This window comes from Pseudorasbora parva, chromosome 1, assembly GCF_024679245.1.
Source record: "Pseudorasbora parva isolate DD20220531a chromosome 1, ASM2467924v1, whole genome shotgun sequence".
In the NCBI taxonomy this organism is placed as follows: domain Eukaryota; kingdom Metazoa; phylum Chordata; class Actinopteri; order Cypriniformes; family Gobionidae; genus Pseudorasbora; species Pseudorasbora parva.
In genome coordinates, this window is record NC_090172.1 from 5,655,669 (window position 1) to 5,672,020 (window position 16,352).

General features: G+C 41.1%; 1 protein-coding gene across 1 annotated transcript in view; it reads left to right on the forward strand.

Moving 5' to 3' along the window:
- The window catches only part of LOC137082552 (adhesion G-protein coupled receptor G5-like), a 36,061-nt gene extending 33,336 nt beyond the window's left edge, over nucleotides 1-2,725 (forward strand). The window contains exon 15 of the mRNA XM_067447803.1: nucleotides 567-2,725. Within this exon, the coding sequence (XP_067303904.1) occupies nucleotides 567-682 (116 nt within the window). The 3' untranslated portion in view covers nucleotides 683-2,725. The remainder of the gene's footprint in view (nucleotides 1-566) is intronic.
- Nucleotides 2,726-16,352: the final 13,627 nt, after the last annotated feature.

The window sequence follows — 16,352 nt, forward strand, 5'->3', positions numbered from 1 at the left end:
ATATGCAAATTAGCCTAGCCCAACTCACTCGCACAAACTCAGAAATACAGTCGGCCAGCTTACTGAGGTAAACACTGCACAATTGCGCTATTTACAACGTCAGTGGAGACACAACTCTGTAATTAATATGATAATCATTTTGCTTGACTATATTATTAAAGGGGTGGTTCCATGTTTTTTCTAGGCTTGGTGACGTAAGATATTAGCTACAAATTAAGCTTGATTTTTGTGTTACAATTAGGAACATAGGAAGTATTATTTGTCCTGATCAAACAGATTAATGTTTCTTCAAGTTTGTAAGATTGATATCCAATGAAGAAATCTCATTTTTCACTCGCAAGACGAGAGGAAAATCTGGATGACTGAAATTGACTTTGATACAGGTTACTTTAACAGGATTAAAAGTACCATTATAAAGTTAATAATTAATGTACAACCAGCAAGTCATATTCATAGACTCATGAATATGAGTCCCATTTAAATTAATTATTCCCTGACACTTATTGTTTTTACATTTCTAATAATGTAATAATACAGTTGTTTATTAACTTTATTTTGTTTTGCAGGAGCTTCTATCTTTCTGTGGATGTGTCTGACAGCAAGGCAAGGCAAACAGAAAGCGGATCATACCAAGTCTTTATCCAATGTTGACACTTTCACCAGTGAGAAACAAAAGGAATAGCCCATGCCTAACATCTACCAGATTGTAATCCTACAGTCAAAATGGCTGGGCTTAAAACTGCATTCGTTTTTTATGGCTTTATGGTCTCGATGATAGGGATTGTTTTGGGAACACTTTTTAAAAGTGATTTCTCTTTTTTATTTTTTTATTTAGTGCCACTAGAGGCCCAAAAATCCTACACTCTGACTGAGTCTGAAACCGCCTCTACACCCTTATACGGTGAACTATTTCAATGACACAAGCATTTCTAGTGGTGTCCGAAACCATAGTGTACATTATCTAGCACACTCATTCAGTCCCACAATGCACCACAATAACAAGTGCACCACCAGCTAGATATACCCATAATGTGCTGTAAAGGCCCCAATATACTTCAAGTGAAATCATCAGAGGTGGAAAGAGTAACAAAATATTCTACTCAAGTAAAAGTACTGTTACTTCAATGAAATTTTACTTAAAGCTACACTGTGTGATATTTCCCCCCATCTAGCGGTGTAAAGGTATATGACCATCCAGAGAATATTATTTTCTGTTCCTCTCAATTCTGATTTCGTTTTAACTCCTACGGTGGCCGATTTAGTCCAAGATTTACGGGTATGTCCCTCTTTGGCTAATGTACTTTCAAGATGGAGGAGCAACATGGCGACCGGCATTCGAACCCTTCACCTGTATGTATTTTCAATTGCATATTATAAACTTACGAGAATACTTTATTACTTGAAAGAAGTAAATATATATTAATGAGCACATATATTTTTGAAAGAACTAAGTGTTTTTAGCTAAGAATAAACTAAAAAAGTTACACAGTGTAGCTTTAAGTACAAGTAAAATTACTGGTCTAAAAATGTACTCAAGTAAAAGTAAAAAGTAGCTCATTTAAAATGTTACTTAGTTACTTTTTTTAAAGAAGGTGGGGGACTCTCCCCTGTAGGGTTGTGATAGAATGAGATTTTCACGATATGACAACTATCTCAGAAAACATCACGGTATTAAACAATTATTTAATAAATAAACTGTACCTATTATTAAAATATGGTTATTATCACTAGTTAAATTGATGTTAAATGAATTAAGATGATTGGTCTTTTTTTTGTTGTTGTTGTTGTTGAAAAAATTATTTATTATAACAAACTTAAAACCATTTCTTTGTTTTGTTTATTAAAATTTCAATAAAACATGTCTAATAAACTAAATTCAATTCATTCAAATTTTTAAAAATAATAGAGTCCTGTATGTAGTAGTCGGAGCAGCTCATTCACAGAGACAGAACAAGCAGATCATATATTCATATAGCAATGTTTTGTGCTTTTATATTCACAGTCGCGATTTGATTTATTCTAGGCCTACAGCTCTACTTTCGAGTTATTCGTTCATCCATCAGTTTGTGTGTATTACGTGAATTCTACGTTATAATGTAAACTTAACACTCATGACTGGATTCCGGGATTCCTTCTGTGTCACAGAAATCATTCGGCCTAAGGTGCACAGAGGGATGTGTTCCCCGAACATGTTCTATGTGTTTCTTCATTTGCATCCACATATTTTGTGTAAATTGGATATTCTCCAGGACAACACCACATTCTTTTTTTCTATATCCAAAGTATTTACATACTAGCCAGGGGCTCACGATGGCATTTTGCTTTCACCTGGGTCTGCGTCACTGACGTCTGTCTTGTTCATCTCCATCTGATATTTGCGCGCTTGTTCTCTCACGCGTCTCGCGCCCTCACTTAAATATAGTCGTTTCCGGATCGCGTTTTTTTCCCCTCCCTTTTGCATTAATGATTTATTTTTACTCAGTAACGGATGTGGTTTAAAATGTAGCGAAGTACAATACTTCAATCAAAATGTACTTAAGTAAAAGTAAAATTACAGATTTTTAAAACGACTTAAAAAAGTGGAAGTACACAGAAAAACTACTCAATTACAGTAGCACGAGTAAATGTACTTCGTTACTTTCCACCTCTGGAAATCATAGAACAAACTGATGTGATGTCATTTCAAAACAAATCTGGCCATTTGGTGTCTATTTCAGTAGTTTGAAACCGCTCACCAAAGCGAACTTAGCAAAAAAATGTTTGCACCATCTAGTAAACACCTCTGAACTGTTATTGGTCCAGGGCCGGCGTTTGCTATAGGCGAGCTAGGCGGTTGCCTAGGGCGACAATTGTGTTAGGGGCGCGAGCGCGCTCTAGTGCCGCCCATTACTTCCCATTAAGCATAGAATCGGAACAAGCGAAATACAACATAATGTTCATTAAACATGATCATCATAGGGCGCCCCCTCAGCCACACGTTTAATTACTTATCAACCTGATTACTGGATTGAATTGATGGTGATTATTGATTATTAGTTCAGGCGTTAGTTCAGGCAAGTGCTCATCTTGCGCGTTCATCAAAAATGAGGCGTCTAAACCCCGCGGATGCACATGGATGGGAAAAAGAGAAAAAAAGAAAGGAAGAAAATCGAAAGAAAGCCCAGTATAGAGGTTAGACTTCTTATCTCAGCCAATAAGTTGTCAAACAAAATAAAATTACTTAGTATCAATCTTATCAACTAATATTTATTTTATAAATATTATTAATATTGTCACTAGCTATCACCTGCTAGTTTTCTACATAATTACTATACGTATTACAAACATAACTTCACTGAGAATAATCTACAATAACCTACATGGATGTCATTTAAATATCAAAAGTCCAGTTCGTTATGAATATGGATAACGTATGCATGTTATTTATGAAAAGTAGGCTACAAATGCTCTCTACGTGGGCGTCGGAAGGAAATACGGCCTCTCTGTTTTTTTTGTTTTTTTTACTAGAGCAGCCTAACGATAGATGCCATATTATATACATTAAAGACAAATATGCTGTGTTCACCAAGTTCTGTACAATGGCTGTGGTGTAGTGGTAAGATGCATGGTATCAAGATTTGATGCTGGTCGATCAGAGGTTCAATCCCACCTTTTGCCACACTCGCTCTATTCCCTTTTCCCATCACATATCAGATCGGAAAGGCATTTATTTTCAATAAAAAGTGAGAAAATGTTTGAAAAGTGGATATAAAGCGTAGAACGTGTTTAATAATAAGTGCTTCTCGGTTAGGGGTAGGCCTAGGAAAACAGACATGTGCTGAATTAGAGATGATAAAAGTGAGTGGGGTGGAGGGGTGGGGGGCGCAAAACTCCATCTCGCCTAGGGCAACCAAAGAGCTAGAGCCGGCCCTGTATTGGTCCATAACCTGGCCTTACCTGACTCTTGTACATTTCATTTGGACAGAGAGTCTAGCCACTATTTATTGACAAGCATTTACTTCTGTAAAGGCGGGTACTCTGTTCAAGTTTAAAACTATTGGACCTGCCATAACCAATCGCTAACATTTGGTCGTGAAGAATGTTATGCGCCATTTGCCTTTGCTTCTCACATGGAAATCCATAAAAATAAACTTGCACGCCACCAGTGATAAAACCTTAAACACGTGCATTCAGATTGTGATTTATTTATTCACGGTAGAGGGGAGAATTTTGTGATCGGGAACACCCTGCTCAGGAGGTCCGTAACATGATTGTATGCTGTAAATAAAATGCCATATTTGGTATTATAAGAATAAATGCTGCTGTAAATATCGGCCCAATTCAAATGGTCACGTGCTTTTCTTATTTTTATTTTTAAGCTGTGATGAAATATATTGCTCTTGTAAATACTTGCCAGCATTTAAAGAAATACAAGTCTAGAAATTACAGTGAAGTGCAACCGTATGGTGCTCTGCAGAGGACAAAAAGGATATAAACAGTGAATTTTGAAGTGATATGTTCTTGAAAACTCATTCGTACAGCAGTTACATTACCACACAACCTTGGTGTTTGTCAACAGCAGTAGGTAATTTGGCTGGGTATTTTTCTGCGGGTGGTGGGAAACTAACAGCAATAAAATCAATGACTAGCCCCTGTAAATTATGACAATACCTTCCGACCCGACGAGAAACAATTACCGTCCGAATAGGGCTTCAGCCAACTCCTTCACCACTATCGGAGCAAGCTGGAAAATCAAACTTTTCCCGAACCCTGTGAGGAGGAGGGCCACAACATCATGCCCACCAACAAACCTCAGGAAAGATTGTTCTAGTTCCGGCTTTAACTTCTGCATATATTCAGCAGCAGTGCCATAACATAATGATTGGTTTCGTTCGCATCTTTCTCTGCCGCGATTACTGAACTACAACTCAAACTAACGCGCGACATCAGCGTCATCATTCTCAGCCACTCCCTCTGTTCACTGATTAGACCGGTTAAAACTAGTGATCGATCCGATATTGATTTTTTATTACCGATACCGATTATTTGCATGTTTATGTGCCGATAACCGATATAGAACCGATATTTACTTATTGTGTTATTTCTGTTTTTTACAATTACAGCAACAGCAACTGAACTGAGCTTTTTAAACACTGTAATTTTTGCAGTTTCACTTACATACAGAACAATTTCAGAATTGTTTTTTTTTAAATACAGTGCAAAGTCTTTTTAACATTAATGCTGTTTTACCTTTTTATTTATAAATACAGCCATATTAACAACAGGCAAAATACATTTATAAAGTCTAATGTTTTCAAATGGAGAACATAAATGAGAGTTGAGTCTATCAACTCCCCATAACTATGAGCATAAATATTAGCAATCATTTTAAACTACAGTTTTAAAAGTAACAGATTCAACCCGGCGCTCTGGTGGAGTTTAAATAGTCTGTAATCGGTGCTCTTGGGAAAGGGAAAAGACGAATGGCAAAAAAGGCAGGTCCAAGGCACTCAGTTAAGTAAAGGATGAGGAAATAATTAAAAAGCCTTTATTTGGTATGGCTTAAATCATTTTAAAATACAAGAGCCAACATGTTTCGACCCAAATTGGTCTTCATCAGTGCAGAGCAACACATTGAATGAGAATGTTAACAATTTATATGTTACACCCCACCCATAACCTAACAAACATCCAATTAGCCTAACAAGGACTAATACAATCAATTAATCCAATGAGGCAATCAGGTGTACAGGATTGGGGATACCAACGTAATAGAGAAAAAAAAAAAAAAAAATTGATTGTATTGTATTGTATTAGTCCTTGTTAGGCTAATATATCGGTAATATAATATATCGGTCGATCACTAGTTAAAACCTAACCAGAATGTATGGAGAAAACCTAAGAATATACCGCAGTCCCAGACAGAGTACTGAAGGACAATTAAAATTGAGTGGAAGTACTTAGGAGGGCGGAGCCAGGCTAATTTGTCCATGGCGATTGTGTAATAAGTGGATTTGGCTCTGAGACTCCGCCTTTACCATGTAGTAAGCACCTCTGAACTACCATTGGTCCATGCCGATTGCGGCTCTTTGAGTGTCACCTCCAGTCTGGCCATTAATCCTTACACAAAGACATGTACGTCATTTAAAAGTCATTTAAAAAAAACGTATGAAAGAAAAAAGTAGACTTTTAATATGCAATAACAAAAAACAAATACACAATGGTGTCTATGGAGGCTTGTTTACATTACTGTTTCCTTGCAATTCAGCATTTAAATCTCACAATTCTGAGATAATCATCATAGTATACAGAGAACCCCCTTAAAGGACATGGTGAAGGGGAAAAAATTGGACAAAAGATTTTGCTAGCAAACACAAAGTTATTCCGAGGAACGCAAAGGCTTTGCGAGTGAACGCAAAGTGTTTTGTGAGCAAATGTAAAGTTTCTAGGGGGAACGCGAAAGTTTTGAGAGAGAACACAAAGTTTCTTTGGGGGTAATGGATAGTTTAGGCTGAACGCAAAATATTTATGAACGAATGCAAAGTTTCTAGGGGAATTACAAAGGTTATGTGAGTGAACACAATTTCTAGGGTGTAGGGGAAAAAAGCATTTGCGAGTGAACGCAAAGTTTCTCAAAGGGAACGCAAAGTTTGTAGTGGAAAGCAAAATATTTGTGAGCGAATGCAGAGTTTCTAGGGGGGAACGCAAAACGTTTTGCGAGCATACACAAAGTGTCTAGAGGGAACGTAAAAACATTTGTGAGTGAACGCAAAGTTTCTAGCACGCGAACGTCTCGGGTTATGTGTATAAACCCTTGTTCCCTGAGAGGGAACAAGCACTGCGTCGGAATGACGAATTTGGGGATGCTCCCTTAGCAAGAACGCATCTGAAGTCTCAATGAAACTATTCCAATCCTGAGTGGTGTTGTGTCATTGCGTAGATGAGACGGCATACCCGAAAGCTACATAAGGGGGGACGGCGCATAGTAACGGCAATTATCGAGATGAAGCAAGCGCTCTCAGGCGATACACGGTGTGGTGACGAGACGCAGTGCTCGTTCCCTCTCAGGGAACAAGGGTTATATGCATAACCCGAGACGTTCCGTGTATCGAGGGAACTTCGCACTGCATCGGAACGACGAATTTGGGGAACAAGTACCCACTAGGCCACACCAAGGGTACGCCTGCCCTATTGTGAAGCTGGAGACCAGGCACAATTAGGACTGGAGCACCCTAGCTCCGGGCGTCGCAGGGAGGTGCCACTGACCTTTCCAAGTATATTCTCAAGGCCCTGACAGGGCATAAAAGTAAAAGCCTCAATTCTTCCGCTGTCACATGGGGCGGGGGATGAAAAACCTGAAGAACCAATGACCTGGCCACACTAGATGGCACCTTAGGTATCTAGTTTAGAATGTAAAATGGCCTTAACTCCACCAGGGGCAAACCCTAGGCAAGTTGGTGTCACCGCCAAGGCCTAGAGGTCCCCCACTCTCCTCAGAGAAGTGATAGCAAGGAGAAAGGCCACCTCAAGTGTCAGGTTCTTAGCCTCAGCCGACTCCAGTGGCTCAAAGGGGGCCTCAGCCAATCCTTCAATTACCACTGCCCGTACAACCAGATGGTGCCTACCCAAAGGCCCATCATTCACAGGAGCGTGGAAAGCCCCGATGTCAGCCACGTACACCTTGAGGGTGGACGGGGTAAGACCCGCAGAGAAACATTCTTGGAGGAACTCCAGCACTGAAGCCACCGGGCAGTTAACTCGGTCGACCTCATGCTCTCTACGCCAAGTAAAAAACACATTCCACTTAAGGCTCTACAGACTCCTTGAAGACGGAGCCCTCTCAATCAGATCTGGATGGGCTCAGATCTGGGCTCAGGGGCCAGACGCAAGACTCCAAATTCCAAGCCAGGGGTAAATATTGTGCACCCCGTCTGAGATGGGTGATCCCTCCTCAGAGGGAGCTGCCACGCAGAGGACTCCCGGCAGCAAAGTGATCGGGGGAAGTGCACAGACGCAGCCTCTGCCATGTTTGCACAATGGCATCCAACCCGAGCGGGGCTGGATGCGTGAGAGAAAAAGTGGGCAGTAGACATCTACTTCCACTGGGCTGAACCTCTCGTGTCCTTCACCACCACCGGGCCACAGCCCCTGCCTCGCCAGGATGTCTGCTCCCTGGTATCGGTCCCTGGAGATGTCCATTGCCCTAAGGGGTGACAGTTTCCCCCTAGGACCATAGGAGGACCTGGTGCACCAGTCTGCATAGAGGGCGTGACCCGAGGCCCCCCTACGATACTACGGCCTCGTTGTCGGATCGTATTGAGACATGATGGCCGTGGAGGTACAGAAAAAAGCTCCTCAGAGCTTTGTAGACCGCCAGCATTTCCAGGCATTTGATGTGCCAGGTAGAATGCTGGGCTTCCAACAGCGTCTGTTGAAACGGATTTCCGGCAACATGACGCTCCCAGCACTGGACCTTGGGACAGAAACCAGTGTGTCTTCCATATAACTAGGGAACAAAGGCATCTGCGTGTTACCCTGATCATATGGAATGTATTTCCCCTCAGGGAAAACCCCCTGGTCTACAGCCACCACTGTAGGGGTCTCATGTTCAACAGACCAAAAGGTTTTACGTTGGATGCTGCTGTCAGGAGCCCCAGCAGTCTCTGAAACTTCTTCACAGTGAGGCTGCTCACGACGGGATATTGAGTGTCTTGAACCTGATTCTCCTCAGAGAACGGTTCAAGTACCTCAGATCTATTATGGGACGCAACCCATTTTTTTTTGGTCTGGCGGAGGGAACACTTTATGGCCTCCTTTACCAACAGGGAGCACATTTCCTGTTCCATAACCTGCCACAGGGGTAGGCACATCACTGTCCACACCACACCAATGACCTCGGTGGTGGAACACTGAACTGCAGTCTGTAACCTTTGCCCACAGTACACAGGGCCCCAGCAGATATATTCGGGAGGTATAACCATGCACCAAAATATTCTGCTAGGGGAACCAGCCTAGAGGCTGGTCTCTGGTACGCACCGATCCTCCTGCCCGACCCCCTGAAGTGGCCACCCGGCAGAGCTTAGTCAGGGAAGATATTCGGTGTGTGAACACATTCGCTGCACAGCTACAGGTCTTACTAGAGGCGGCTGGAGCAGCATTCGTTCACTGGAAATCGATGTGGTCCGAGCGTCGTAGACGGCAGATTGCAGCATCGACTTCAAAAAACTCCACGTAGGAAGCGACCTCGATCGCTCTCCGGATGATTTTCTTTTAGATTAATATATAGATAAGTGAACACGATTTGGATGATAGGCATAAAATATCTACTTCACAAAGTCAGATAAATCCCATGCAATGCATTGCACCAAACAGTATCACATGTACACCGATTGCGTGCGTTCAAACTTATTTTATTGCAGACCCGTCATCTACGCGCTGCCTCGGCAACGCGAGATCGAGCCTTGCATTATGAAGTGGCGAGCTCTCATTTACTTCACTCCTTCGATGCTGAGTACTTCTAATTCCTCGGAATCAAACTACTCAAGTATCTGGTTCTCCACCCGGGGGAAGAAGCCGCCTGATTCAATGATGTATGCTAAGCTATGCTAAAAGTGCTACTGCCAGATACAGAGATCGGCTGAATGGATTCAAAAACGATAAACGTCAACTGTGTGAGTGTTGAGTGTTCCTTTAAGACAGTTCGGAAAACGAAAGGGGGTCAAACACAGTATTCGTATGGTATTCCTAATAATAAAGGATTATAATAATAATCCTTTAGGTGAGTGTATATATTAGGTAAAATTCAGTATGTGACAAAAGAAGTATATCCGAATTAACAATTGGAGCTTAACTCTCCAGAAGCAAGTTTGGACACCCCTGCTTTAGAATTTCTTGGCTACTAGACATTCAGAATAATGCTTTGGTCAAGCTCAGATTATTAATGAATCTATCTTTTAATAGATTGGTTGTTTACCAGTGGTGTAAAGTAACAAATTACAAGTACTCACGTTGTAATTGAGTAGTTTTCCTCAGGAATTGTACTTTTTTTATGTAGTTAAAAAAAGTGTATTTGTACACTTTTTTTTTAGTACATTTTAAGTGCTGTATCGGTACTTTTACTGCGCTATTTTCCTTAAACCTGCCATTGATACATTATGTTTATTTATTTTTCCTGTCAACGTGATTGGTGATTAAAGACTCCATTTGTCCATTGTTTATGTCTAAATAAACACCACAATGCATAAAAGGCTCCATTACCTTGTATCTTACACTTTGGCCCCATAGAAACTGTTTTTGTAAAAATAGGCTAACGATTGCATCATAATCAACGTGACTCTGTCGCACAGTAGAGAAATTACCGTATAGACAGGAGGAGATGCTCGCAGGCAATCTTTTACTGTCTATGAGGCAGTCGGGGGGACGTGGAGACATAAAGTCCGGTAAAGTCAAGAGAGAAGAATGGGGAGAAGCCGATAGTGAGCCAAAATCAACGGGACAAAACATTTAAACAACGTGATTCAGATTTTCCGTTTCACAACTACTAAGACTTACAACTGTCCGACAGGTTTCTTACGTCACATCTACGTCCTCAAGCTCAGTCTGAGCCGGCGCAGTACGCTCAGCCATCAGGAAGTGAGTGCTTCTAATTGACTTCAAAATTCGCCGTTGAAGTCTATGGGACCGCTGTGTCCATTTCTTTTACTGTCTATGGTCATGGGGCTAAGAAGAGGTATGCTCAATTTGATCTGTTAATTTCTGTTTAGTGAAACTTAAGTTAGAGATCAGTTGCAGTGATAGTGTATTAAATATTAACAGATGTAAGCAATTGCTGTGGTAATCAGACATACCCATCCTGTCCCATATAAAGAGGAAATTATGCTTGTTTTGTTGAATATTAGCTGCAGGTACAGAGTCCCTCAGACAGCTCTCTCAGCTCATCTGGATGGCCAATAGCTCACACTTAGCACTGGCCTCATCGAGATTGTTTTTTAAATAGTGGAAAAATATTTTTATGAGCACTCATTGTTTAGTGATGAAGACATTTTTCCATTTGTGCAACAGTATATAGTGTTAAATTATTACACACTTATTGTTCCCCTATATGTTTTAGGATTACACACTTTTGTCGTGACATCTAGATAGCACACACATCTAAGTCACAAAACATCTAAATTCATGTTTCTTTATTCTCTTTTATTCTTTGTGTTAATGTGTATATTGTGGCAAGCAGCGGGGCCAGGGACCGCGAGAGCGGGATGGTGGCGAGTGGTAATGAGCACCAGCTGCGCAACACACCGGTCTCGTCTCGTGGCCGAGTGGCGGGAGCATAAAAGGAGGTGCTACGGCAGCGAAAGACGAGAGAGGAGGGGCTGCCTGCACTTTATTATGTGTGTGTTTACTTTCGTTTTGTTTATTTATTTTAAAATTAAAACGTTTGTTGAATGTAAAAAAATATATAATAATAAAAAACATAAACAAAACAACATAAATCCAGGCCTGGTCCTCTCTCGTCTGCCACTGTCTTTGCTCCTCCCTTTATACTCCCGTCACTCCGCCATGTTGAGACGAGACCGGTGTGTCGTGCAGCTGGCGCTCATTACCACTCGCCATATATATATTTCTCTGTACTATATGTTGTGCTCCTTCATACTTGAGATTGTCTGTTCATCATTTACTCATCTTCAAGCTTTTCCTTACCTGTATGTATGAATTTCTTTGTTCTGCTAAACACAAAAGAAGATATTTGGAAAAATATTTGTAACCAAGCAGATCTTGTAAGCCATTGACTATGATAATTAATAAAAATCTAATTAATAAAACATACATCAACTGTAGCAAATGTCTTTGAATCGTTTAATTGTGACATCAAATTAGAACATTTAATAATGCATAGCTGAGCTTTATTCCTTGAATGTGTACATTAATTCAAGGCAAGGCAAGGCAAGTTTATTTACATAGCACTTTTCATACACAATGGCAATTCAAAGTGCTTTACATAGAAAGGAATTAAAATATGGATAACATATGCATAAGAAAAATAATACAATGTGTAAAAATAAAAATAGAAACAGTTGTAAAGAGATAAAAAAAAAAAAAGATTCCAGATAGATTCCTATCTGCCTGATTCTAAATTCGGGTACTCCTATCTGAGATGGAAAAGATGGAGCAGGTTCGCAACCTTACAAATCGGTCCAAGATGGGTTTCTGTAGGGGACGTTACCTCTGCCCCGCAAGGCCTCTCCTTTCTTGAGTCCGCTTCTTTCCACTCTCTGCTATACAAGCAGAAAGAAGCGAAGCACACTGCTCTCCTTTTCCAATCTCTTCCAGTCAGACAGGCCTAACCAAAAATAATAATCAACAGATTTATAAGAAATATAAATATACAGTTGTAAAGAGAATTAAAAATAATAAAATTATGATAACCAAAGATAAGAACAAAGGTAAACTAAAAAAGTTATAAAAAGTATAAAAAGATGATGCGTAGATAAGATGAGGTGCAATCAGTCAGACATACAGTGCTCAGAGCTCATTCAGTAAATGCACAGCTGAACAGATGTGTTTTGAGTCTGGATTTGAATGTGGCTACTGTTGGAGCACATCTGATCTGTTCAGGAAGCTGGCTCCAACTGCGGCTGGCATAATAGCTAAAAGCAGACTCTCCTTGCTTTGAGTGAACTCTTGGTATTTCTAACGAATTTGATCCTGCTGATCTGAGTGATCTGTTGGGTTTGTATTTAATCAGCATATCTGCGATGTATTGAGGTCCTAGCTTATTGAGTAATTTTATAAACAAGTAATAGTACTTTATCGATCCTACTGGAAGCCAGTATAAAGACCTGAGGACTGGTGTGATATGGTCATATTTTCTGGTTCTGCTCAGAATCCTGGCAGCAGCGTTCTGTATAAGCTGAAGCTGTCTAATGATCTTTTTGGGAAGGCCGGTGAGAAGGCCATTAAACAATAGTCCACCCTACTGGTGATGATACATCTAATTTTTGCAATATTTTTCAGATGATAGTGTGCCGATTTAGTTATTGCTTTGAAGATTCCTGACTTGATTTTTGTTTTTAGACCGTTAGCCTCAAGATGTGCGTTCACCTTGAGAATTTCATCTTTGTTTCCAAATGTAGAGATTTCAGTCTTTGTTTAACGGAAGATAGTTTTGGCACATCCAGTTGTTAATTTCATCAAAGCATTTGCACAGGGAGTCAATGGGGCTGTAGTCATTAGGGGATAGTGCTAAGTATATCTGAGTGTCGTCAGCATAGCTGTGGTAAGCAATTTTGTTATTTTTCATTATTTGGCTCAGATGCACTCAAAAGCTAAACTTGTGGAGCTGAACTTCATGTTAAAAAACCAAAATATTGTTGGAATAGCATTGAGACAAATATATGGCAAAGTATTTTTTTTTTTAAGAAACGTGATATACAGGGCCGGCACGTGCCTATAGGCAAACTAGGCAGCCGCCTAGGGCAGCAGCTCAACCAGGGCGGCAAGAGAGAGAGAAGGCGAGAGAGCGAAAGCGAGATATAATTTTTTTTTTTATATTTATTTGTTAGTTTTACATTAGGTAGGTTACAAATACCACATTTACATCAACAGCATTTTTTCCCAGTCCATTAGTATAAATTTAAATTAACTTTAAATTTAGAATAATAAAAAAAGAGGGCTTTTCGCTGCTTCGAGACCATGGGTGCGTATTTGGATTTTTATATGACATCGCATCTCTCAAAGAAAAGAAGAATACAATAGTTCTTCAGGATTGCTTAAGACTGGAAAAGGCCCTGACACATGGAGACTCACGGGATGTTGATGGGCATGAATTGTTTGAAGAGCTGACTGCTTTGGGCAGATGCCTAGTTGCTGGATCTAAACCACTGGATGCGCTTAAATTCATCTGTGAAAAAGGGATGGAATCAATTTTTCCAAATGTTTTTATAGCATTGAGAGTGAGCCCTGAGGGGAATGCGTCCCATACGCCGAGTCCTGAGAGGGCTCTGTCCCTTGCGCTGAGTCCTGAGAGTGCTCCGTCCCGTGCGCAGAGTCCTGAGATGGCTACATCCCGTGTGCTGAGTCCCGAGAGTGCTCCATCATGTGTGCTGAGTACTGAGAGGGCTCCGTCCTGAGAGCGGAGTCCAGAGAAGACTCCGTCCCAAGCGCTAAGTCCTGAGTGTGCCCCGTCCCATGCGCTGAGTACTGAGAGGGCTCCGTGCCGTGTGCCGAGTCGTTAAAGAGCTCTATCATGAGAGTGGAGTCCAGAGAGGACTCCGTCCCGTGCGCCGAGTCCTTAGAGTGCTCCGTCCCGTGCGCTGAGTTCTGATAGTCCGTACCATGCGCTGAGTCCTGAAAGTGCTCCGTCCCGTGCGCTGAGTACTGAGAGGGCTCCGTCCTGAGAGCAGAGTCCTTAGAGTGCTCCGTCCCGTGCGCCGGGTCCTGAGAGGGCTCCGTCCCATGCGCCGAGTCCTGAGAGGGCTCTGTCCCATGCGCCGAGTCCAGAGAGGGCTCCGTCCCATGCGACAAGTGCTGAGAGGGCTCCTTCCCCTGCGACGAGTCCTGACAGTGCTTTGTCCCGTGCGCTGAGTACTGAGAGGGCTCCGTCCCAAGAATGCAGTCCAGAGAGGGCTCTGTCCCGAATGCGGAGTCCATAAAGGGCTCCGTCCTGAGCGCTGAGTCCAGAGAGGGCTCAGTCCTGTGCGCCGAGTCCTGAGAGGGCTCCGTCCTGTGCACCGAGTCCAGAGAGGGCTCAGTCCCGTGTGCTGAGTCCTGAGAGGGCTCCGTCCCGTCTGCTGAATCCAGACAGAGCTCTGTCCCGTGCGGCGAGTCCAGAGAGGGCTCCGTCCCATGCGTGGAGTCCAGAGAGAACTTCGCTCCTTCAACTGTGTGCACCGCCCTGGCCTCCCTTTCGTCCCTCCCTTGTCTTTCCTTCTCATCCTTCCCTGGTCTGTCCTTCTCGTCCCTCCCTGGTCTGCCCTCCAATCCCTCCCTGCTGTCCCTATCATCTCTCCCTGGTCTGTCCCTCTTGTCCATATCTGCTTAGGAAATTACTTACAGACCTGTAGCCAGCCTAGTGAAAGGGGGGGGTTCTTTTTTTTTTCCAAAAAGTGGACCTCTCTCACATCATATTTACTACAAAGTTGTCAAATTACTAATCAAAATCATGTACAACCCTTTTCAGTCCAAACATACACTGTTATTTGGCAAAGTTCCCCACAAAGTTCGAATCACAAATTCACCTTACAGACCTATACGCTAACGTGTTTGATTGATTTTGTGAAACATGACTGTTTGAAGAAGTCACAAAATGTACATTTATACGATTACTAACTTATAATTGGTCAGGAAACAAAGGTGCTTTAATTATTTGGCCTATAGACCGATTGCGTGCACACACACACACACACACACAACCTAGGTTGTAAGGGGGGTTTGGGGCCATGCTCCCCCGAGAAAATTTTTGATTTCTCTGATCTACATATGAGCATTTTAAGATGTCTGAAAGCCAAAAAAATATGAGAAATAGTTTTAAAACTAAGTCAGTGGGCAGTAGATTATTTGTCAATTGCTGCTCTCTCATCTCCACCAATTCTCAATTCTCTTTGAGAATGCTGGATAAAGACAATGCTGGATAAAGTCGTATTTTTGTTATTTTTGGACCAAAATGTATTGTCTTCAAAAGAGTCTAACCAACCAACTGATGTCACATATGGACTACTTTGACAAGTAGTAAATAGGTGGGTTTTTTTTTTTTTTTTTTTTTTTTGATCACTTTTACTCAGGACATGTTAGCTGGCAACATAGGATTCCATTCATTATGTTAAATAAAGCTGGCAGCGACCCTGTCAAACTAAAACAATGCATGCACTGAGGCAAAAATGCATTTGCCTACATATTTAAATGTAGGGAAAAAGTTGAATAAGCCCTATTTCTAAAAATGGTGGAGTGTTCCTTTAAGAAAAAAAAAGTATTGTTTCCCACGTTCATATGCACATGTTTACAGTATGTATGGTAATAGAATTGCTGAAGGCTAAATTTGATGACAAGGATGTCATTGATGACTGAGTTTGACTAAAGCCACAAAATTTGTTTTGCTCTTCACTTCTGCAAAATTTCCCCAGAGCTGTCACAACTTCAACCTTCATGAAAAAACGGCAAGGTAAGAGAAGATTAAATCTAAATGTATTTAAACCAGAAATGCTACAGAGGAATAATGTTAAATATACAAATGTTTAATATCTCCTATATTGCCCTATATGTGTTTTATTATTATTATTATTATTATTATTATTATTATTATTATTATTATTACATTTTTTACATTTATATAATATATTTAATGTTTTTTGTTGTTGTTGTTGTCATTGGCTTTTTTCTGT